General features: G+C 39.2%; 1 protein-coding gene across 1 annotated transcript in view; it reads left to right on the top strand.

Annotated features, from left to right (window-relative positions):
- Positions 1 to 25,890, top strand: part of LOC139741928 (tyrosine-protein kinase CSK-like) — a 72,953-nt gene that overhangs the window by 26,534 nt on the left and 20,529 nt on the right. The window contains exon 2 of the mRNA XM_071652499.1: positions 17,553 to 17,838. Coding sequence (XP_071508600.1) covers positions 17,830 to 17,838 — 9 coding nt within the window. The 5' untranslated portion in view covers positions 17,553 to 17,829. The remainder of the gene's footprint in view (positions 1 to 17,552; positions 17,839 to 25,890) is intronic.

Here is a 25,890-nt window from a genome sequence, read left to right as displayed (position 1 = left end):
ACCAATTAAAACTTCATTTGCTTCATATTTTGCAATAAGCATACAGTGTCTGTTGGAATTTCGAACATCTCACAAATCAGTATAGAAGCCTCTTGTTTCACAATAAAGACAGATCATTCATCGCAAAAGCCCCCCCCCCCCAAGCTAACAAAGCAAACAGCATCCCTGGTATACAGACAGGAGAAGCTGTAGATGTGCACTGGCATTTGGGACTCTACAGGAAGCCCCCATTTGCAAAGTTTTTGCAGCGAAATGCCATGACACTTCTTGAATGGATCACATTTGACGTCCCTGTAGATGCTGTCAAATTTGATATCTCACGCTCCTCCTTCAAAGAGCAGATCAGCTCTGCTTGTATCGCAGGTTTTTTTTCTTTTCTTTTTCATCACATGACAATGTTCTTGCTCTAGTTCATGTAGTGCCTTATCAAACTACCTTCTAATACCAAAAGATTGCATTATATTGGATAATGAAATGATATTATGGAGCAACTGCAAATTCTGCAATGATTTCCCCATTGGGCAAGTGAGTCATCAATTTACTTTCCCCCTTCTCAAAGCAGCAAATGTAAAAAAAAGCAACAAAAACACTGACTTGTATTATCAATAAAGGTTTTTATTACATTTTTTTTTTTTTTTTGGGGGGGGGGGGGGGACAAACAAGATATTGTAATTGGATACTTTCAAATTACCCAATCAGCAAGCAAATGTCCTTTCCAACATTAATTGCATTGTCTGCTCACCCCTATACCTTCTCTACATCTTTCATCCTTGGACAGACTTTTTTTCAATTCAATTCAATTCAATTCAATTCAATTCAGTCCCTTCATGAATTTGTGTATTTTGATCATTTTTATGTGCATGTTGGACAACAATAATTGATTAGTGAAGTCATGACATTGCTTGTCAAGGCAGGTGAGATGAATCTATAATCACCCACAAGTGATTTTTTTTTCTTAATCTCTATCTTTATTTTTATTTGCTATGAGCAAGTAGGAAAATATATATTTTTTTCATACCACTATGCAACCTCTGCGGATGTTTTCAAATGTCTGGAGCATAGTCTGATTGGAGACTCTTTGAACAACTGTAGTGTGAGTATGATTTGCTGAGGCATTACAATCTGATAATTACCGGTATGCTACTGTATACGCTGTTATTTTTTCGAATTTCGTGAATCACGGCTGGACCGCGAATTTAACAACACGTGAAAATGTTGCCGTATGCTGTGCTAATAGTGCACTTACGATAGCCTCGGTGTCACTTCGCGAAAACAACATCTCGCGAAAATGTCCGTGACCTCCTCATTCGCGAAAGTATCTGTACACGAAAATAACAGCTTATACAGTATTACAATATCCCCTTTTCACATACAGTAAAATACATGTTTGCAAGTTTCATGAAACTTCTTCGGAAAGCTTGAGTTTATGTACCAGAATAAAGTAATTTTAGAATTTCTTATCAACCTTGAAATGTTGAGTCATGTTGCCCAATGTTTCAGCAGACAGGTGCCAGGGTAAAATTCATGCTTCTTCTTTTCATTTCTTTTTTAAGTGAAAAACAGCAGTAATTATGCATGAAACATATCAATGTAGTACAATGAACTTCATGAACTTACAGATTTTCTTGTAATCGTATACATTTAAGACGGGTATGCATACAAAGAGAGCTGCGTGGCAGTACTAAACAAAAAGGAATGAACTTGTTACATTCAGACTCCTGAATGCTGTTGGCATTTTGACATTTGGGTGCGATATAATGTATCCCCTCGCGATTCATGATGCAACATTTGAAATTCTCCCTGGTGTCTCATCAGCCCTTCACAACATGTGAGCAAAGGAGAGACGACTCTGTGTCATTTTCTATACCATCTTTACTTTCTCTTCTGTAATTTGAACTCTAAGTTTGCAGACTTTTTGTGTCTTTTCGATCAACCACTGTTACGACCAAAATCACTCCGAGAATGATCGCACAAAAGAAACAATCAACTGATGTTCAGGTGGTTTATTAACAGTGATATTGTAGGTACAGACTGGTAATCGGTTTCACATCAGTACAATAATGATCAATAGAAACAAATATAAGTCAGTAATGGAATCACTTACGTACGCATTACACGCAATATCCCTGGAAATGTCCAAATACGATGCTCGATGCACAAACGAATGATCCGCGATGCACCGATGAATGATTCCTCTGACGTAACTCCAGAGGCACAGGTTACGATAGTCCACGGTATAGATCCGGGGTAAAATCCACGATATACGTCCACGGCAAAACGTGCAGAGTCCAAATGTTGTGATGACCACGTCCAGTTGATGCGTTGAATGATGATTCACTTAATATTGTCCAGCTAGGAATCCAGCCCGTCACAGCTTTTCCGCAGCAATGTCCATTGACATAAAAATGGTGTCTATCCCCAATGAAGGCAAATTAATTCTCTGCAGGCAACATGTCTCCCAGGCCTTATCTCCACAAACATAACAGGTCAGCAGGTAACACAGGACTGACTATAACAAGTCGCTTCAGAGCCAGAAGTGACGTAACTCTCAGAGCAGAGGTGTTGGGTACTCTGCCTACTGCAGAATTCCGCTGGCTTATATACTATCCATTCACCCCCTTCTAGCACATTCTATAACTCTCTCCAACCTACTAGCCAGTCCAAGTTCCAGGAAACCTGGATGACTCACTGCCTAACTATGTACAAAACATCATTACCAAGAATAACTACCAATCACATTGGGCTACAGGGACAGTGCCTCACTCAGCCAAATATGTTAGCACTTCCCAGAACATTCTGGAAATGGGTGAAATCATTCTAGATTGAGTGAGCTATAATGTTTTTCCTATTCCATGCATGTACTGTGTAGTTACATTGTATACCACCTAGAAAATTCTCCACTGATCTGGTCAGCCTGTATGTACTATATCTATACCACATAGAATGTTCTCCATTAATCCGGTCAACCTGTGTACATATAATACACATTAAAACAGCCATGCATACAGTACATCATACATGTACATAATTACTAGTGTGTACATTTGTGACACCATCCCCCATGGGAAAAAGAAAGCCTTGCCGTAGCAAGGGTTTCTTTTACCTTCACAATGTCTCATTATTATTTATAATGAATGTGAGGTAAAATCCAAATCAAGCTACAATAATCACATACTATCACATGCCTTTTGGATAGCTGTATTAATTCCATGTTCTCTTTCCATGGATACTATTTACAATGATATTGCTTGGATTCTCGGAGCTTATACAATCATATCAAACTGTTTTGCACACATTAATGAATACGCTTAACACATACACTGGAAATGATATGCGATGAAAACTTTTCACCTTTAATACTCTCTTCATGTTACACTCTTGACAGAGCGTCGGCAATTACATTATTTTTGCCTGCCACATGTTTGATTTTGAGTGCATATGGCTGCGTCATCATGCTCCATCTGAACAATCTGTTGTTCTTCATTTTGAACCGGTCTAAAAAGACCAAGGGGTTGTGGTCAGTATAGACCGTGATCTCCCCTTTGCTATTTGTCAAGTACACTTCGTATTGCTGGAGGGCAAGGATGAGACTGAGAGCCTCCTTCTCAATTGTGGAGTACTTCTTCTGGTATGTGTTCAATTTTTTGGAGAAGTAGCTAACTGGTCGTTCAGTGCCTTCTTCATCTTCTTGGAGCAAAACCGCTCCCACTCCTACATCGCTAGCATCTATTGCCACCTTGAATGGCTTTGCGAAGTCAGGAGCTGCCAAAACAGGCTCATTAGCAAGGACTGCCTTTAGTTTCTCGAAGGCTCTTTGACACTCATCAGTCCAGGTGTACTTTGCCTTGCCCTTCAGCAGGTTTGTTAGGGGGGTGACTACAGTGCTGAAATTCGGTACAAATTTCCTGTAGAAACCAGCCATGCCCAGAAATCTGAGCAACTCCTTCTTGGATTGGGGGATGGGAAAGCCTAGTATAGCCTCTACCTTGGCTTCTCTTGGCAATACTTGTCCCTGACCGACTACATGCCCGAGATACACCACTTTGGCCTTTGCAAATTCACTCTTTGCCAGATTAATCACTAATCCGGCCTCCTTGAGTCGATCAAAAAGTTGCCGCAAGTGTGTAATGTGCTCCTCCCACGTGTCACTATACACTAGGATGTCATCAATGTATACTACACAGTTGTCAAGTCCGGCAATGATTTGGTTTGTCAGCCGTTGGAAGGTGGCCGGAGCATTTTTCATGCCGAATGGCATTACTTTGCATTGGAACAAGCCATCTGGTGTAGCAAAGGCAGAAATCTCTCTGGCTTTGTCGGTCAAGGGCACTTGCCAGTATCCCTTCAGAAGGTCTATTTTACTGACATAGGCAGAATTTCCGACCCTGTCAATGCAGTCTTCTAGTCTGGGAATGGGGAAAGAGTCGGTTTTCGTCACGGCATTCACCTTTCTGTAATCTATACAGAATCTTTGAGACCCATCCGGCTTGGGCACCATGACGATTGGGGAGCTCCAACTGCTTTTACTCGGTTCTATTATGTCATTGTCTAGCATGTATTGAACCTCTTCCCTTACTTTTTGCAGTTTGCTCGGGTTTAACCTGTAAGGGTTTTGCTTGATAGGGTCAACATCTCCTACATCAACATCATGTACAGCCAGAGGGGTGCAGCCTGGTTTGTCCTTACACAATTCTTCGTACTCATGTAACAGACTAGTCACATCTTTCCTCTGATTTTCAGGTAGGTAGTTCAGTGCCTCATCCACTTTCCCTAACATCTCTGAGTTAGACAACCTGGCACTAGAGGGCTCACTTCCATTCTCATCTTGAGCTTCTCCCTCTTCATCTACTTCTTCTTCTACCACCTGAGTTACACCTACTGGCTGACTAGCCTTTCTCTCATAGTACTCTTTCAGCATGTTTACATGACACACCCTCTGATCTTTTCGTCTATCTGGCGTACTGATCACATAGTTCACATCATTGAGTTTCTTTTTGACATAGTACGGGCCACTGAACTTGGCTTTCAGTGGTTCACCTTGTATGGGCAGCAGTACAAGAACTTTGTCACCTGGGTTGAAAGTTCGGGCTTTGGCATTTTTGTCTGCCTTTCTCTTCATAGAGTCTTGTGACACTTTCAAGTGTTCCTTAGCTACCTCACAAGCCTTTGAAAGCCTTTCACGAAACTTTGACACGTAGTCAAGTAGGTGGACCTCATCATCCTCCGTCATGAATTTCTCTTTGATGAGCTTCAGTGGGCCCCTGACTTCATGACCGTACACCAACTCAAATGGGCTGAAACCCGTCGACTCATTTGGGGAGTCCCTCGTTGCAAACAGCAGGAAAGGGATGCCCTTATCCCAATCCTCGGGATACTCCTCACAAAATGCCCTAATCATTGTCTTTAGGGTCTGGTGGTAGCGCTCCAACGCACCTTGGGATTGGGGATGATAAGCTGACGACTTCAGCTGCTTCACACCCAAACGATACATCACCTCTTGAAATATGCCTGACATGAAATTTGACCCTTGGTCAGACTGCACTTCCTTGGGCAACCCATACCTAGTGAAAAACTGCACTAGAGCATCTACCACAGTCTTAGCAGTGATATTTCGCAATGGGATAGCCTCTGGAAACCGTGTAGACATATCCATGATTGTCAAGAGGTACTTGTGACCTGACCTAGTCCTAGGCAAAGGTCCAACACAGTCAACTAGAACCCGACTGAATGGTTCTTCAAACGCAGGTATCGGAATCAATGGCGCCGGCTTCACTGAGTGCTGTGGTTTACCAGCCACCTGACATGTGTGACAAGTCTTACAAAACTCAGCCACATCCACATTCAACCCCGGCCAATAGAAATGCCTCATGATCCGATCCTTTGTCTTTCTGACGCCTAAATGGCCGCCAACAGGTAACTCGTGAGCAATCCTCAAGATCTCACCGCGGTAACTAGGAGGGACAACAACTTGACGGACCACCGTCCAATCCTCATCAGCTGGCCTATGGGGAGGTCTCCACTTCCTCATCAACATGCCATCTTTGACATAATAGCACTCAGGGACCTTTTCAGCCTCAGCCTCAGAACACGCCGTCTGAGACAAGCCTTTCAACTCAGAGTCTGCCTGCTGTGCTTCAACCAAGGAAGACTTGCTAAACAGCCCATCACTGTTAGCCTTGGAGCCTAATACAGCAACCCCATCATTCAAATCCTTGAAAAAGGTTTCTGCCAACCAAACACCGGAATTCTCCTCCACATCAACAGAATCCGCATCATCTTGAACAGCTCTACGAGCCTGAGACCTAGTCACAACACAATCTGGGAAAATTCCAGGAAACTCCTCCTGCAACTGCTCAGTTTCAGCAACCACCACTGGTTTATCCGAAACAACTGGAGACGCAACCACCTTGTCCCCAGCCAAGTCATTCCCCAACAAGAAGTCAATGCCTGCCATGGGCAACTCAGGAACAACTCCAACAGTGACAGGACCAGAAACTAGGTCACACTTCAAATCCACTCTATACAGTGGCACTGACATATAACTGCCATCAACAGTCTGAATCAAGACTTTTGCATTTACTGCACTATCTGGTGGAAAAGTCATACCACCATCCACCATCAACGACTGAGAGGCCCCCGTATCCCGCAGGATGACCACTGGCTTACCTGCCTCACCAGAAGTACATGGGGTCACCTCACCATCAAACAAAAAGCTACGATAGCTCTCATCCACCTGCTTCATCCTATCTTTGAATTTGGGAGATTGACTTTCAATGGCCTGTGTTTCACTGAACGGGACACTGTTTTCGGGTAGGACACTTTTTGACATGACAAATCCCAAGTCCTTCTTTGTTTTGTTTTGCAACTTCCAACACTGTGACTTTACATGCCCTGTCTTGTTACAGTGAAAACATTTAATGACATTTGCACTTGTACCGGACCCTTTGTCAGATTGAGGCTTTGGTGTCGATGAAGTTTCAGAACTCGTGCCTTTTTCAGAACCAGCATTCTTTGGACTGCTCGACTGATTTTTGTCTCTCTTATTTCCAGAGAAATTCCTGAAAGGTGGTCTGTTGTCATTTCTGTGGGTCAGCTCATACTCATCAGCCATCAAGGCTGCTTTATGCAAATTTGTCACTTTGTGATCATCCAAATGCGACCTCACACTGAAAGCAACACTCTTTTTGAATTCTTCCAAGAGAACAACCTCACGTAGGTTATCAAAGTCCTGATCCACTTTCAGGGACCTGTACCACCTATCAAACATCATTTCTTTTTCACGAGCAAACTCAACATGTGTCTGGCCTGGTTTACGGTACGAATTTCTGAACTTATGTCTGTACGCCTCTGGCACCAACTCATAAGCATTCAACACTGCTTTCTTGACTGTAGCATAGTCACGTGATTGCTCTTCAGAGAGAGATGAGTACACATCGGCTGCTTTGCCGACAAACACACTTTGCAGGAGCAAGGGCCAAAATTCCTGTGGCCAGTTCAAACTGTTAGCCACCTTCTCAAATGACACAAAATATGCATCAACTCTGTTTTCTTCAAACTTTGGCACCAATCGAATGTTCTTGGCCAAATCAAATTCAGAGGGAGCCCTTTCACGATTTCCAACAGTCTGTGCATGAGTCAATTCCATCTCACGCAATTTCAGTTGTTGCTCCATTTCGAATTTCCTCATTTCCATTTCTCTTTGTTCTCTTTCCCTCTCTCTTTCCATTTCTCTTTGTTTTTCCTTTTCCTTCATTTCCATTTCTAGTCTCATCTTCTCTTTCTCCAGTTCCAATCTAGCAAGCTCAAGCCGTGTTTGATCTGAAATTTGAGCTTGATCTGGAATGTTGATTTCTTCTTTGAGCTCCATGTGACCAGCTACTAAGTCAAGAATCTCTGCCTTTCTTACACCTTGTGGAACATCAACATTTAAATGCTGTGCAATAGCAGTCAAATCACATTTGCGTAACCTTTGCAAATCTTTGAGGGACAAATCTGTCCTCTGAACAAATGCCTGAACATCCATTGTACTGATTGACATTGTCACAATGTATTACACACAATATACAATTGAACAATCAACTCAACCGGTATTTTGTCTGTACCAATATTCTGGATTCCGGAACGTTCCAAATTCTAAGTTTTGGCTTAAAATTCAATTCTCGGACACAAGCCCCCAATTTTGTTACGACCAAAATCACTCCGAGAATGATCGCACAAAAGAAACAATCAACTGATGTTCAGGTGGTTTATTAACAGTGATATTGTAGGTACAGACTGGTAATCGGTTTCACATCAGTACAATAATGATCAATAGAAACAAATATAAGTCAGTAATGGAATCACTTACGTACGCATTACACGCAATATCCCTGGAAATGTCCAAATACGATGCTCGATGCACAAACGAATGATCCGCGATGCACCGATGAATGATTCCTCTGACGTAACTCCAGAGGCACAGGTTACGATAGTCCACGGTATAGATCCGGGGTAAAATCCACGATATACGTCCACGGCAAAACGTGCAGAGTCCAAATGTTGTGATGACCACGTCCAGTTGATGCGTTGAATGATGATTCACTTAATATTGTCCAGCTAGGAATCCAGCCCGTCACAGCTTTTCCGCAGCAATGTCCATTGACATAAAAATGGTGTCTATCCCCAATGAAGGCAAATTAATTCTCTGCAGGCAACATGTCTCCCAGGCCTTATCTCCACAAACATAACAGGTCAGCAGGTAACACAGGACTGACTATAACAAGTCGCTTCAGAGCCAGAAGTGACGTAACTCTCAGAGCAGAGGTGTTGGGTACTCTGCCTACTGCAGAATTCCGCTGGCTTATATACTATCCATTCACCCCCTTCTAGCACATTCTATAACTCTCTCCAACCTACTAGCCAGTCCAAGTTCCAGGAAACCTGGATGACTCACTGCCTAACTATGTACAAAACATCATTACCAAGAATAACTACCAATCACATTGGGCTACAGGGACAGTGCCTCACTCAGCCAAATATGTTAGCACTTCCCAGAACATTCTGGAAATGGGTGAAATCATTCTAGATTGAGTGAGCTATAATGTTTTTCCTATTCCATGCATGTACTGTGTAGTTACATTGTATACCACCTAGAAAATTCTCCACTGATCTGGTCAGCCTGTATGTACTATATCTATACCACATAGAATGTTCTCCATTAATCCGGTCAACCTGTGTACATATAATACACATTAAAACAGCCATGCATACAGTACATCATACATGTACATAATTACTAGTGTGTACATTTGTGACACCACCAATGGAAATTGCACAAACAAAGTGTCCAGCCTTATGGACAATGTTCAGCTCTAGTTCTCTATGGACAGTGTTCTCTATGGACAATTTATGTAAAAGTGTTATGGACAATGTCCAGCTCTATGGACAGTGTCCAGCCCTATGGTCAATGTTTAGCTCTATGGACAGTATCCAGCTGTATGGACATTGACCAGAACCTTGGGACAGTGTTCTGAACTGTGCAGTGTCAAGAAGTCTAGACAGTGTCACTGTCAAGAATTGTTAAAAGGATATACATGTAGTCTATAATAACTAATGACAAGTCTCAAGGAGCTCTGACACTCTTCTCCCTTTTCCACTTTCCGTCTTGTTCCCACTCCACCTTGGGAGTCAATTCCTCTCCACATTCAATTAGCCTTCTCAATAGCCGCGGTCACACTGGCAAAAGATCACAAAGTCTAGAGATAGCGATCTTTAAGATCTCTGAAGTTTTGCCAGCGTGACTGCAAACTTTCCAAAAACCTCTTGCAAAACTTCTTGCAAAACTTCTCGCGAAACTTCTCGCAAAACTGCCCATACCACTCAAACTAAGGAAATTTCCTGGACTCCCACCAATATCTTCTTGATCTTTGGGCAGTGTAAACGCAAGCAACTTAAACTACGCGAAGTTTGTCACGTGACCAGTCCACCATCTTTTTTGCGGATGGAGCCTCCGAAGTGCACGGTCATTATGATGTACATGTGTGCATTGTTATACATCACAATCCCTAGCTTTCAGATGGTACACTCTTTCTTCTTTTGCACATGCACACCAGTGACCCAAACTTTCAAACTAAAACATTGAGAAGTTTGACTGCCAGTGTGAATGGATGAGCAAACTTCGCAAAGACTTATAGCGATCTGAAACTTTATCTCAGACATTGCGATCTTTTGCCGACTAGTGTTATCACAGATAGTGATACATTGTAGGTAGGTTAGATCAGACAGACTGAAGGGCAGAGTTCTTGTTGACTATATAAAAATCAAACACGTGAATAGAGAAAAGTCATGGATTTTTAGTTTTTCATTGGATGTTTAAAATCACAACATACTGATTCTGATGGCAATTGCATCATTTTTTAAATTTGCTAGATGAGGTGATGATGTCATCAGATCAACTCTCTCTTTGGTTTCTAGTGGAGAGCTTTACTGGTCGGTAGGAGATTTGTGAGTTGTGCTGACATGACATCTAATTTGTAAATTTTGTTATTGCGACCAATACTATAATCTTCCATACCGTGCAAACAGGAGAATCATTAAGAAACCATATCTTTCTTACTTTCACATTGGACCCTTGATGAAACTTCTATCAAAAACTTGAGTGATTCAATGTCAGATGCTTGTGAAAGACAACTTGAAAGTATAGAAGAATTGCACTTTCAGTATTTGTCTCTCTGTCATTCTTTCTACATAATGCATCTCTCCCAACTCTCTCATACAGCCATTCTCTGTGTAGCACACACACATGCACGCACACACAGACACATACACACAGACACATGCACACACATGTTTTCACTCCCATAAAACCATTCTTTCTACACCACTCTTCTCATTGATAAAACTTCCTGGTTTTTGACACGTACTATGTAACAGAGGGGAGAGCGTACATGCATGGCTACGTATCGTAAGGGCATTCACATTTCCTAGGTATGCGCGTGTTGGTGTCTCTGTGGTATTTTTAGACATATCTGTTACACATATTGCATACAATATATCACAGCTCATACAAATACTGTGGTGCCTACAAGATATTCCGCGACTGCTGCAATTTTGTGATGTAATGTTGCATGTATATAATGAATATGATATACCGCCCTTAGGTCGAAGGTCAGCCATGTGATAGGAGCCATTCTATCAGCATTTGTTTTTAGAAAGCGATATTGATATGAACATCAATTTGTTATCCAAGAGGGTTTTTTTCTCTCTTTCTTTGATGCATATAAAGACTTATCTAGGCTTTGTATAAAGTTTAGAAGATTTACATGTTATGTACTACAATGGTTAACTTTTAGATTTATCATGGTACTTTGTTCAGTGGGGTTCATACAGTAAGTTTTGAAGTACAATTGTAAGTGTGTGGTTAGTTGGTAAGCCCTAAATTGCAAAACCTTACGGATTAAGGCACTTCCCAAATTCTTTCAAAGATGAATGGGATTGAATTTTTGGACACATGATGGCATAAAAGGTGCAAGATATATTATGTACAAAATAATGATTGTGTGTGTTAGACCCAGGAAGCAATGGGATAGAAATGGTTTAGTGTAGAGAGAAGAACATTTGCCATGTATGTAAAAGCAGTTTTGATTACAAAAAAAAGGCTGACATATTTCAACAATCTGCAAGGTGCAAAATGCATCTTGCAGGTGTTTAAAGAAGCATTGCCATATGGTAACTGAAATGTTTTTGACCAAATATTTGAAGTGAACTGTTCTGTACTTTGGTAAATTAATATGTAGTTATGGAACTTGATATGTAATGTAATATTTATCTGCAATTCTTTTTTTTTGAAAAGTCAGTGAAACAGCGGCCATGACAGCTACATCATTTCAGAAAAAAAAAGATGTTGTGGAGTGCAATACAGTGTACTTGTGCAGTTTTAAAGAAATTTACATTCATGTTATTCTTTTTGTTTAATCCAGATTATGGTGGGGATATGAATCAAATTTACAAAGGATTCCATTTGTAATTAAAAGATTTGAAGAATATTAATATTTTTTCATGCAGACTTATCAATTCTTCATTCACTTGATGGATCATTTTGTTTGCCTTATGCACCAAAATCACTTTGTGAACAATGGTGTAAAATACATTGTAATGTGCCTCGATGGTTCTCGTTAAAATATATATTTCCAATATTGCTAATTGTTTTGTCATGCAAACTAAAAGATTATTTACCAGAATTCTGTTTTATTAGTGGAAAATTGAGCAAAGAAAATGGGATTCCATCGGGATCTGTTTTGCTAATGCACTTCAAATGTTTACTATTAAGAGTTTCCATTCGACTGTATGAGATTAACTGTTCTGATTTTTCTGGTCGTATTATGCTTTTGGCTTCAATCCATTCCACTGTCTGCAATGGACCCACTAGTTACATGTAGTTCAAATGGAGATATCAGTGACTCATTGATTTCCCATGCGAAGCATGATTTGTTTTCACTCTCCTTTCTTGTCTACGCATTTCCACATCCAATACCTTCTTCCTTTCCAGGGTTCATGTTTTGTCCCCCCCCCCCCCAAAAAAAAAAAAAAAAAAAATGTCTCTAGAACTACAACTGTATGTTGCATTGACTTGTCCCTCTTTGAGTTTCCTCTAACAGTGACATTTCTATGATCAATGCAATTGACGTTTCTTGTGGAAAATAAAAATGTTGGGGTGAAATACTTTTCAGACTTTTATATCTTCTTCTATCAAATTCCTTGGACTTTTGTAACTGTTTGTCTTGAAATCTGAGAGATACAGTTTATTTGTGTTCCATATTCATTGCAAATCATGCATAGTGTATAAAGTCATCAGGAAGCAACATTACAGGATCTGCTCAGAATTTTGCTTGACTTAGCCAAGACTGTAGTCAGTTTGATTCACAGATATTTTATCTGGTATCAAAGGTGACTTGGTATGTATGTATACAGTGCATGGGAGACTTGTTGAGTGTGAGCATATTGTGTTGTTATTTCAAGATTTTAAAGATCGCCACATTTTAAAAAAATTTTCATTTCTTCATCAGGGGATTCCCCCGTTACTTAGAAATTATGTTTTTAGGGGAGTCATCCTTGTGAAACTTTCAATATTAGTCATGATGAGAAAAAAGAAGAAGACAAAAACTAGAAAAGCACTCTGAGAGCGCAGACCTCTGCCAAGCAGCTCCTTTCCACCGATGATCTTGCTCTTCCATAGAGATCAGTGATTTCCACCCATACGTATGCATGCTGAAAAAATCGCCCGATTTCCTATGTAGGAGCCTTTGTTACTTCATAAACCCTTAGCTGCGCGGCGCGCCTCGCCCCAACAGAAACTAGAGCACGCACTTTAGTTCGCCTATGAAAACCTCAAAAATGCACAGCTTGAACTCCCAAGTTCATTGACCCTACCTGCCAAAATATTGAAAATCCTTCATAAAATCCATAAAAATTTCCCAATCACTACCAAAATGTAATCATCTTTTCCTTGTGTCATTCTCAGCCTTCCCTGCAAGTTTCATCCAAATCTGTCAACAACTTTTTGAGTTATTTTGCACATGGACAAACAAACAAACGGAAACGAAAACATTTGAACCTCCTCCCTTAGTGGAGGTAACAAGTGTTACAGCACATGCACAGTACAAGACAGTCACAAATTAAAAGTTTGATAGCCATTCAGCTTTGCACTGGATCTACATTGTATGCTACTTGATACACATGTGCGCATATCTTTGGTTATGTTCACGTTTGCAATATGAATCTTGCATATTCAGGACACAAGTGCACACAGCAACTGTAAGTATGTACGACTGCTATAAATATAGTGTGGTGGTTCCTTGATGCTTTATACAGCACTCTATACATTCCTGGCCATTGTTTTCTGATCTCCAATATAATGGAGAATTACTCCTGAGACTGTTACTTGGCTAGAACAATTGAGGGACATTATTTAGCTGCCGCTGCCTCATATGCAAGAAGAAGATGGAGAATTATATGATAGTATTCTAGGGTAGGCCTACATGTATAATACAAATTATGTGTACAGTGTACCTAACCCAGTACTTGTCATTTACTCAAGTGATTAACTAGTGCAATTTTGTACCATACCCCTGTAAAAATCCCATTTGTATAAAAAAAACCCAACCAATTGTGAAGTGTATCATCTTCCAATTAGGCCCCTTTTTACTTTTGCCAAGGGAGGAGGATAAATGTTTGCCTGTGTGCAAAATAACTCAAAAAGTTGTGCACAGGTTTGGATGAAACTTGCAGGAAAGGTTGAATATATGAGACAAGGAACAGATTATTAAATTTTGGTAGTAATCCTGAAATTTTTAGTTCTGCACTCTCAGAGTGCTTTTCTAGTTGTTTTCATGCAATCATTTGGTACTTTGCACCTCCTCCTGTGCGTCGGTGTGTATGTGCTATAAAAAAAAACAAAACAACCAAAACTTTCATTACCAGTATTGTGTCTTGCAGGAGGTAGCCACACTATAGCCCGCATATTTGTATAGTTATGCCTGTCACATTCAGTGATGAACTGATCTATGGGGCTTAACTCATAACATCTGGAATACAATGTCGCACAAATCTGTTTCCTTCAAAGAAGTACAAATGTTGTACAATGTACTGTGGTATGAAAGTAAAAGGCATAATTCCGTCGCGACTGTTGTACCTGATACTCTAATTTGTGTTTTGTTTTTCCAGTGAATATCTCATTAATCCTCTCTCGTTGGACAACTCGCTATGTACTGTATGCACTTTCACCTCGACATGAGTGGTTTAGTTTGCTATGTGCTCCATCATATGTATGGAGAAAGGCAAGTTTTTGTTAAAGTGTTTTCATATATAGTATCTCATTCAGTTTGCAGTGATGAGATTGTATGCAAATAGGTGCCTACATTCACCGAGTATTTTCTCTCAAGTGGCCACTTCAACCTGAGGGGTTACAAATCATGTTGTGTCTATCAAAGCAGCCTGTCCTTTCTGGTCAAGTGCATTGATGAACTAATGCTGTACAGTGTAACTGATTTTCAAATTCTTCTTGAACTTAAAAAAAAAAATGAAAAAAGAAGAAGAAGAAGGATTTCATTATGTATTGTATTATGTGTCATGTGTATGTACAATGTACATTTGTGCATCTTTTGTGTGTACTATGTACAGGTATCTGTTCCCATTGTATGTCTGTGTGTGTGTGTGTGTTTGTTTTTATAACATGTTAGTGCTTGCACATTTAATTCAGATTATGAATAAGCTTGATTGTGGTATCAGAGGAGTTTAACAGCGAGCGCAAATTGCCATTCATTCATTATATTCTTGGTAATTAGTCCGTGGTTTAGGCTGTGATTAAAATCCATGGAGTATTTAATTGCTTTTGTCATAGACCACATTCACTACGAGTGATCCACAACAGTGGCGGATCCAGAGGGAGGCGCAACCGGCGCACGCCCCCTTTATTTTTCATTAAAAACAAATGAAATAAAAAGAAAAAAATGAAATGAAACCCAGAAGTGGCACCAGAAATATTAGTTGCCCCCCCCCCCCCTTTATAGAATTCCTGGATCCGCCCCTGTACAATCCGTTCATGAAATGTTATTGTGCTGCATGGGAGAAGCTCTTGATATTACCGTCGTACGTATGTGAATCCACATGGGCAAAATCTTTTGGGCCCCTGACTGAGAGACGAGTCCCTGGAAGCTCTAGGGTTCTAGATGCTCTCTAGTGCTAACTTTACATGACAGTATCCTTTATTAAAAGGAAACCCAAACCCAAAGAGAAATGTGGATTGAGTGAAAGCAGCAACATTAGTAGAACACATCAGTGAAAGTTTGTGGAAAATCGGACAATCGATGGAAAAGTTATGAATTGTTAAAGTTTTGGTGTTGGAACCGCTGGATGAGGAGACTACAGTACTAGAGATTATGATGTATGCATCATGTGGAAAATAATATAAAGAAAATATAAAGGGAATTCCACAAAAAATCATTTTTCATAAAAATTACACATTCCATCAACTTGATACTGACATGTTAAGGGCAGCAATTATTCTCCCTGCTTGTTGAAAGCGGTTAGTCAAGTGCTCTTTCATTATGCTAGAAAAGTGAGTTTTTGTGGAATCGAATGTTCTTTATATTTTCTTTATATTGTTGTCCATACATAGGTCATAACCTCTAGTAGTCTCCCCATCCAGCGGTTCCAACACCAAAACTTTAACAATTCATAAGTTATGCATCGATTGTTCGATTCTCCTCAAACTTTCACTGATGCATTCTACTAATGTTGCTGCTTTCACTCAATCCACATTGCTTTTTGGGTTTGGGTTCCCTTTACAGTAATTAAAATGTCTTGCATCCTTTTGGATGTTGCATACATTTTGTACAAACTGCAGGATGTTTAAACCTCTCATTGAATGGACTGCCCTACACAGAAAAGATTTTAAAAAAAAATCCATGTTTGAGTCCTTGTACACAGAGTCCTTTGTATTTCCTTTTCGTTTTATGTGTTTTGTAATAGTGTGTATCATGCAAATTAGCATGTGTGTACACTGTATAACATTCATATTGTAACTAATCTGTGACAGATTGCATAGGACTGGGTTGTACTTGTTCAGGTATAAAGTGTAATTTAGCAGTCATGGAGAAATGCATAAAAGATATTTTAATGTTTTTTCTATACTGCTAGTGCATAGATTGTAAAATTCGTGAGCTCTGAATCACAGAATTTGACATGTTTTGATGCCATCTAGTCGTTTAATAACAGGAAGCAAATCGTGTATTGTCCCCTTGGTAATCAGTGTATCCACTTTTAATGCATGCCACTAGCAATAAGAACAAAATAAATCAATATATCCAAATCCTAGTTGTTAAATAGCCGTATTGATTGTTGCCTACAGTGACAAATGGACATTACCACAGTGAGTTGATTTGATGAAGCGGCATATTAACTACCAGACACTGTGGGTGTGCTAGCAGAGATCTTAGTAAGCCGGTCTGATGATGGCAGGTTTCAAAAGCTATTTATCGTTCTGACTTTGCAGTATAACACTACAGACCTTGCAGCAAATGGCAGCATTCAGATGCTATACACTTGTCACATGTATTGGCATTGCATTCCAGATGCATTTGGTGAAGTATGAGGAGATTGCGATGAATTATAGGTGGTCAATACTCTGGCAATGAGAATAATGGCTGGCGATATGATGAATTAAAGGGAGAAACGATCCATGTATAAGCTGTCGCAAATATTTCTGAGGAAGGAAACGAGAAGGCAAGAGGATGTAAAAGCAATGAACCCATACCTTCATCCATGGTACCTCTTTTTTCTTTTTGATTTTTTTTTCCTGAGTGGTATCTAGGGAAAAGGCAAATTTACCTCTGGGAGCTCAGTGATAATGATGCATCGAGTGAGCTCGCCATGGGAGATATGATGAAGTTTGATGCGTAACTTAATGGGAATGGACACCCGGGGAGTAAGTCCTGCGTACTACCCACGTAATCAACTCCATCTCTTTTGTTTATCCCCCGTCCACCCTACCCCACCCTACCTTTCCCCTACCCCAGCCAGTCCCGCATCCACGCTGATCATCTGGATGAGCGCTGCGCAGAGCCCATCAGGCTAGGCAGTCCGAGGGACATCGTCGAGGCTCGTCTTTTGCAGCTCGTTTCGGGACCGAGAGGAGTGGAGGGGGCGGGCCACAGCCAGCGGAGCCATCCAGCCTATGATCGGGTCGTGATTTTGGTGGCCCCAGGACTCGTGGACGGGTCAGAGAGGACAAAGAGGCAGAGCCTGTTAGGAGGTTGGATGCGGTGGTGATATCGCCAGGGTGCCTTGACCAGCATGTCAAATGTAAGTACAGACCATCCCCCTGTAGTCCATCATACATGTCTACAGTATGCCCTTACTTTGCACTCCATTCTTTGGATGCTGCCACATTCCTACTCATTCTTTGTTTTCGTTTGTTTTCTCTTTTTTTATTGCAACCACAGGAATCTCATGTCAGTATTTACATTTGTATCTCCTGTTTCACTCTGATGGTATCACACAGTAATTTGGGTAATTTTTAGGTTTGGTTTATATTGTTTGATACTGCTGATCCTTGTTAGCAGTAATTTTATTTTTTTCTTCATGTGTATTGCAAAGGTCTGCTGTCTCCATTTATAAAGTGATCCATGATATCATGTATTACAGTCAGTTTGTGCTAATTTAGATGATTATTATAGACTGGCTGATTTTCAGAGAGAGACACTCGTAAAACTTTATAGAGGAAGCCTGAAGGTACATGAATGTTGATTTGGGTGTACCGACCTACAATTTAGGTGTCTGCATTTCGATAACAGCAGAGATTTGCAGGGCTGTTGCTAATCCCACAACGTGTCGTCATGTACAGAGGTTAGCGCAAATCCGAGGCTGACATTAACTGGATGTACTGTACATGTGTGTGTGTAGATGCTGTGTTCGTCCCATCCATCCATACGGTATGCAGAAGATCTTGACTCTGAACTCGGGGCGAAGTTTCTGTTCCCTCCAGTGCAATAATATTTTTGGTCTCCAGTCGGTGTTGTGATGGGTATTTACCTGATTAGTCTCCGTTCCTGGCTGCCTTTGCCCTTTCTGATGCAGATTTTGTGTCTGTTAGTGTTTCACCAGGAAGGTATCACACCCCTCTGGTCTCACTCAGCCAGTATTCTGTGAAAGTGTGTGAATGCAGAAGTACTTGGTATTAAGTACCTATCATTCGAAGTTTAAGGAAAGTCATACAATTTGTTCAAAAGTTGTGAATTATCAAAGTTGTGATGAAATCCATGTGCTGTCATTGCTGGATTTAAGAAGACTTCAACAATTTGTGATGTTACAGCAGGGTACATCAATATAAAGAAAGTGTAAAGATGATTGCATAAAATGTGATATTTTCATGAAAAAGTGCACATTTCCTAGACTTTTACCCACATATAATGTCAAGGATAGGATTATTCTACCTGCCTTCTTTGAGAGAGGTGTGCTCATGTACATGCCAAGTGCTCTGTCATTATGAAAATATGTTCAATTCTCTTTATTTTTTTCACAACTTTGAAAGAACCGTCTCATCCTTCACTGATATGTTCTACTAAATTATAGTATATATTTTTGCATTCACATATTTCACATACATGCATTGTGTATTTTAGGTAAATTTCCCTTTTAATAAGAAAGTTGAGGGCCTGAAAAAAGTAATCATATTTTGACAAAAGTTAGATCGTGTATAGCATCTGGCTTGTGCATATGTGGTCTTGAATCCCAGACTATTCTTCTGGACCTTTTGTCCCCTCACCACCCCCCCCCCCCTCATAGATTTATTATCTAGATGAAATAAAAATATTTTTGATATATCTTGCTGCACTCCAGAAGCACTTGTTTGGATTTATGCACACCATTATCACATGCTCCAGACTTGTAATCCTATATCGCATTGTTTGCTTAATACACAATCAACTCCACCAAATGAAAACATACCCTTACAACAAGAAGTCATAATAGCGATCATGAAATACCAATTAGGAGGATTATACAGTTTGCGTATCAGTTTCTTTCATCTTAATTGTTCAATGACCGGATTTGGTGTACCTTGTACAAATACATTTTGTATTTCATCTTTTGTGAAAGTGACATTCACTGGGAGCCTTTTACATCAATTGTGTACATTTCTCTTGGTATACATGTAAGTAAAATCATTGAACTTATAGGCCTATACTCAGTCTTGAAGAAAGTATTGAAAGATCCAAATGAGTCATGAGGGATGAGATGTGTACTGCTGCAGAGATTTGCATTTTACATTTACTGTCGCATGGAGATTGATATTATCCATAATCCATGAGCCTGCTCTTAAAGATAAAATGATTGATATATTTGTAGCTTTTGCTTTTTTTTTTCTTTCCTTTTTTTTTTTTTTTTTTTTTTTTTGGGGGGGGGGGGGGGGTAATATTATGTACTCTATGGCAATTCCAGTAATGGAATGTAGAACTGTATCTTATGTACACCTCATTTACTGAATACTCAATTCTGGTTGGTTGAAATCTTGGGGGGGGGGGGGGCATAAATTTGACAATTGCCTATTGCCTCATAGTCCCCAAACTGCCCTATGGTGCTAAACTGTCCCAGTAGTGTTAAACTGCCCTCTTTTGCTATGGACCCAATAAGTGGCAGTATGTACTGTAAATGCTTGGCTGCCTCACAGTCACACTGGTCTGATGTGATTGCAGTGCAAGTGTGGTCGCCATCAAAGTAAAAATTTGTTTAATTTTATATAAATCAGAAATTGTAGAGTGCTTTTATATTGGGCATTGTTGATATTATTTCCCCTTGGGATCTAAACTCCATGCTATGACCCCCCAAAACATTCCATACTGTAGACCTGTATAAAACTGAGTGCTACAATGTAGATGGGAACCTTTAAAGACGTGTTGTATTTCAGGAACTAAATTCCTGAAATTGTCAAATTCTGCTGACTGGGCAGTATGAAGACCAAAATGCATCATAAAGAAATACTCCATGCAGCACACAAAATTGAGATGTACAGGTACATGTATAGCTGTCACTTTCAATGTAAAGCTGTACCATGCTAATTATAGCAGTAACAATGCCCTAAATGATTATTCTGACACTATTATGGGATAAAGGTAAATCCCATTTTAAAAGAAGATTTCACATTTTTTGAAGTAACATACGGCAGTAGCATTTGTCTATAACCATAAATTATGCCAATTTTTCAATAGCTTCATCTTTACAATACATGTATGTACATTGTATGCATTTAAACACAATTTATCAGGGACTCAGACTGTATGCAGGACCATGCATCCATTATTTTCAAGTGGAAACATTGCTAAAGAGTGCCTCTATAGCATAACACTCAATCTCTAACGGACTACAGTATATGTGCGCGAAAAGTTCTATTCAATGATTCTTTGAATGCGCTGAGTTTTTTTTAAAAATTTAGATTGAATAATTATGCAGTACCTAACTGCTATGGTGTATAAGGGACAACAACCTTCGCTAGCTATTGGGTGTATTAAAGCCTGATAGTCTAGTGGATATGATGCCTGACTAGCAATCAGGAGGCCATTGATCAATGTGAATATCGCCTGAGTATGTAAATGCCCATAATTTTTTTTATCGTGGCTATTACTCAAACACTACATAATCAGTGTTTACAATGTATTTACGTCGATGAAGGGCAATCTGTCAATTGATTGCCAAAACGTTTGCGTGTTATGCCTACACGTGTATGTTTCAATTTCCTATAAGGAAGTGGTTCCAAACATAGATCTATAAATAGTACTGACATATATCCACAATGATAGAACACTTTTCAATGATTTCATTCATTCATTCCTTAATTTCTAATGTATCTTCCATTAGCAATGCATATTGTTTTTCTCATCATCAAAGAATGTGTCGTTAAGAATGTAATTTACAGAAATGTTACTTATCTTTTTGGGGGGAACCACCAACAGAAACTGAATTATTCTAGCTTGAGATGAGTGTATGAAGGGCAAACAAGTCACAAGCCTTTTTCAAGGAATCTTGCGTACACTGTATAAGGAAATGGGCATGCAGTTGTATTTGTAACGAGATCACTGAAAGAAATTTGAAATTTTCTACCATGAATTGTGTTGATATACAAGGAAACTGCTCTTATTGCATACAACTACATAGTATAAATCGTCTACAATTTGCGGAAATATTGGCACCAGACGCCTTTTGGGGTAGAGTACATGTGAAGGAATTCAGCTTTGCAAAATCTGAAAGTGATAGCTTCTTAATCAGCATCACATATTTTATGTACATAACGGCTGCTATTTTGTTGCATGCTCATGCCTAGTACTTGTACCTGGGACCATATGATCTTCTGTACTTTAACTGTGCACAGGATATGAGTAACACTGTGTATCTGCATTTCCTCGTAGCTCTGATGCGTGGATGTAAGCCAGTGACACCAACGTGTAAAGGCGTGAGTTTCATTAATGCTTTGTGTAATGTGGTATCTAGGGTTGGATTGTTCTGACATGCTTGCGTGGCACAAAGCGGAGACCATCTGGCTAGATTAAAAAAAAAAATGGATTACATTTTATACCAGTATTGTAAATCCTGAGGGAGGATGAACTTGCTGTCTCAGTCAACAAACCATATGGTTCCTTGTCGGTGTAATGTAGAATATTTGGTTTGGCTTTTAGATGAATACAAAATACAAATAGCTCAAGACTATTCTGTACATCATGAAATGCAGCTACCAGTTCACCGATGTTAGAAAACATTAAAGGGATGATATAGTTTTGGTTGAGATGGGGATTCAGGTTTTAACTTTTTTGCAAGATGATTAGAAGCCATCGATATGAAATATTAGAGAGCATACAATTCTACGAGGAATTTAAAGGTTTATTTGATCGATGAAAATTACTTTTGAAATGACTCAGATATGCAAAACAACTTAGAAAAACCATGAAGTGGTCCTAACAAAAGGTGAGTCTCACCTTTTATTGAGACTTTTTTTTTGTGTGTCTGGATATCTTATCCATTTCAAAACCAATTTTCAACAAATAAACTTTGAATATCTCTTAGAATTTTATGTTCTTTGATATTTTATATATATATACAACATTTTAAAAGTGTTGTCCAATTATCTCCAAAAAAGTTAAAATTTGAATCCCTATCTGGACCAAAGCTACAGTACTGTATACCATCCCTTTAACTGGCATACACCTCGCATGTCTCAGCTGGAATGTTTCCTGGTACAACCCTATAACATACTGCCAGTGATCAGCTCTGGGGAAAATTCTGGAAACTGTAATCATTTCCCCCTTTAAAATATTATTTAAACTGTAACCCAGTTATATACATTGTACTATATAGAAGTGCTGAAATGTACGCATGCCATTTGGTAGAAATTTGCGAATGGTTGGTAAGGAAGATGCACAGTATGCCCACCTCGTGGACTTGTTTTGTATCATAGCACACATGGTTGAAAATCTTTTTAAAAAGATGCTCAAAATAGTATGCACTGCTGATATGCAGGCAGATGGAGATAAAACACCATACAGCTGTACACTTGTATGTTTGTAATTTATCAAATTCAATACAGGTATCTCATTTTGTCAAAAATTCTTAGTTTCCAAAAGCCTCTGCCGCAGAGTATAGATTAGTGTAAACTCGTGATAAACTGCAAATAAGGGCAATAAGGAAATTTCATTGTACCATATGAGTGACATCGTGTTAATAAACCAAGAATATCAAAGTGTGAATATGACTGCAGAAATACACATACTGTAAAACATGATATATTCGCGGCATGAAATTTTCGAGAATTGGAGGCGACGGCCTTTTTTGTGGCATGAAATTTTCACGAATTGCTACTGGCATTCAATGCATGTAGTATAGACAAGATATTTTGCGTGCATTTTAATTTCGCGAATCTTGGCGCTCGCGAAATTCGCGAAATTAAAATGCATGCGAACATTCTTCGTTTTACAGTATGCAGTTGTTGATAAAAAGAGAAATGGGAAACATTGAGAAACAAATTTGCTAGCAAAATATAGGACCTACATGTTATGTGTATGTTTCTTCACAAGCTACAAATGTACTTCTGACAAAAACTGGTCTGTGGCAAAATAATGGAGGATTGGATTAAAGTGTAATATGTTGTGTTGAACTTTTTTACAAAAAAAATGTATCACTGTGATTTTTGCAAATTTTCAGAACAGTGCATATTTACTCCATTTCAGTGATGGTCCCTGTAAAGGAACCACATACATGAAAAATTGCTGTTCTTAGATACAGATGATAGGGTTCTGAGACCATTGATCCTTTGAAATTTTCTGAGCATAGGGTTTCAAGAAACCATTTGTATGGTGGTAGCATGTGTAACTTGATGATGTTCAAGTGTATGGTCGTCGCCATGCTTTTTGCCAAGCTTTTTGTCATTTTATCACCAGTCCAATAGATGCACTAGTACACACTATGCAGGTGTATGTGTGCTTGGATGGGCACTTGTGTGTGTTGATACTGCACTGGCTGTAATTTCAGTCATCCAGAACAAGACTTCTCCAGTGAGTGTATCTCCCTGAATAAGAAGTAAAGTAAACCAACACAGAAGAAAGTAAACTGATACGGTATCTCCTTAGAACCTACATTGTAGGTATCATTACCTTCAGTGCAACCTCACATGCTGTTTGTCCAAAAGTGCATGAATGGATGAGGTTAAAGGCTGGTAGTCAGAGAAAAGAACTTGTGACCTTTAAATTGCAATGATTTCTTCTTTGTTTTTATTTTGTTTTGTGTTTGCTTTAAAAAAAAAAGAAAGAGATGGGTTATGATAACCTGCAGTATGCATAGGGAGAGGGTTAGAAATGCCCCTTGTTATTGTGAATATATGCAGGATTTGCTAGGAGTTTGCCACAATATCGGCATGGCAGCTGAACAGGAAATGGGGAATCCTAGTTTTGTGTGTTCAGAGAAGAGGTCGGATGTCAGACAATTGACAATGCTATGGAAACTATTTAGAATGGATCTGGGCTAGCTGATTATTTGTATTTTTTTATTCCTTTGTCAATTTTCCTAGATTTGACCCTCTTTGCAGTAAAGCAAAGGCAATGTAAAGTCGAAAGAAGAAGAAGAAGAGGAAGAAGAAGAAGAAGAAAAAGAAGAAGAAGGAAAAAAAGAAAAGAAAAAAAAGATATCAAAGCAATAATAGTCCTGCAGTTTGAGTCTGGCGTTGAGGTTATTTTCATGTTCCCAAATAGACTCAACGTATTGAACAGATTTTCCCAGTAAGATCCACACCGTAAAAGTGAAATTATCAGATTGATGATATTCCAATGCAGATCTGAAACAGAGATGATTACATGAGGCTAGCAGTCCTCTGTACATTGTGCTTTATGCCATGCATTTTGTGAATTGAGGCTTGTTAAAAAAAAAGAAATAATGATGAGAAATTCCTGTCTGAAACAAGGAAAATATAAAATTTGTTGAGTATTATCCCCTTTCAAGAGAAGAGTGTGATAGCAAATACCCACCATGTAGGTGATGTACATGTACAATGTACATTGCTTTGTATTTACAGGAGGCAGTGAATATTCATGTCATTGATTTAAAGGGATGGTACAGTATTGGTGGAGATGAGAATTGGTCTTTTAACTTTTTGCAAGATACCAAGAAAACACTTTCAGTACAGAGCATGCCATTTTAAGTGGAATTCAAAGTTTATTTGATGAAAATCGGGTTTGGAATGAATGAAAAATCCAAAAACAAAGTAAAACTAAGCGATCATAAAAAAGTATGGGTCCCACACTTTATTAGAATGGTTCTTTTTTGGATATCTCAGCCATTTCAAAACCAATTTTCATCAAATAAACATTGAATTCCTCATAGAATTACACGTTCTTTCATATTTGATAAGAGGTTTGTCCTTATCTCACCAAAAAATGTTAGAAACCTGAAATGAGGTCTCAACCAAAACTATACGATCCCTTTAATGAATATCAGCCAACTCTAAAAATTGTTCAGATAAAAACACAGTGGAACGTATCTATAGTGTATACACTACACTTAAGCATCATTGCAAGATGTGACCGCCATACATTCGAAAATACAGTGTAATGATATTGTATCATTACATCCAATCCCTGTATTGTGATCCTGCAAGATATCAAATCTTCAGAAACTGTTCATGGCAACTTATGGCAATAGGATGATACATTGGTATTCAGTGTACAGCAGAAGGAAATTCAAGTGATGTTTTCTGTATGTGCAGTGTAAGGTTGTAATCAATGGAGATCAGCCAGCATGATAAATTGCATTCCAGTACTTGAATCTGCCCTTATGGTCATCAGAACACTGCATGGTGTTTGTTTAACTGCAGACCAAAAC

Source organism: Diadema antillarum, unplaced genomic scaffold, assembly GCF_040938485.1.
Source record: "Diadema antillarum isolate AM-2024a unplaced genomic scaffold, OU_Dant_1.0 seq00000962_RagTag, whole genome shotgun sequence".
NCBI classification, from domain to species: Eukaryota; Metazoa; Echinodermata; class Echinoidea; order Diadematoida; family Diadematidae; genus Diadema; species Diadema antillarum.
The sequence above is the reverse complement of the archived record's forward strand: the minus strand, read 5'-3'. Positions and strand labels throughout refer to the sequence as shown.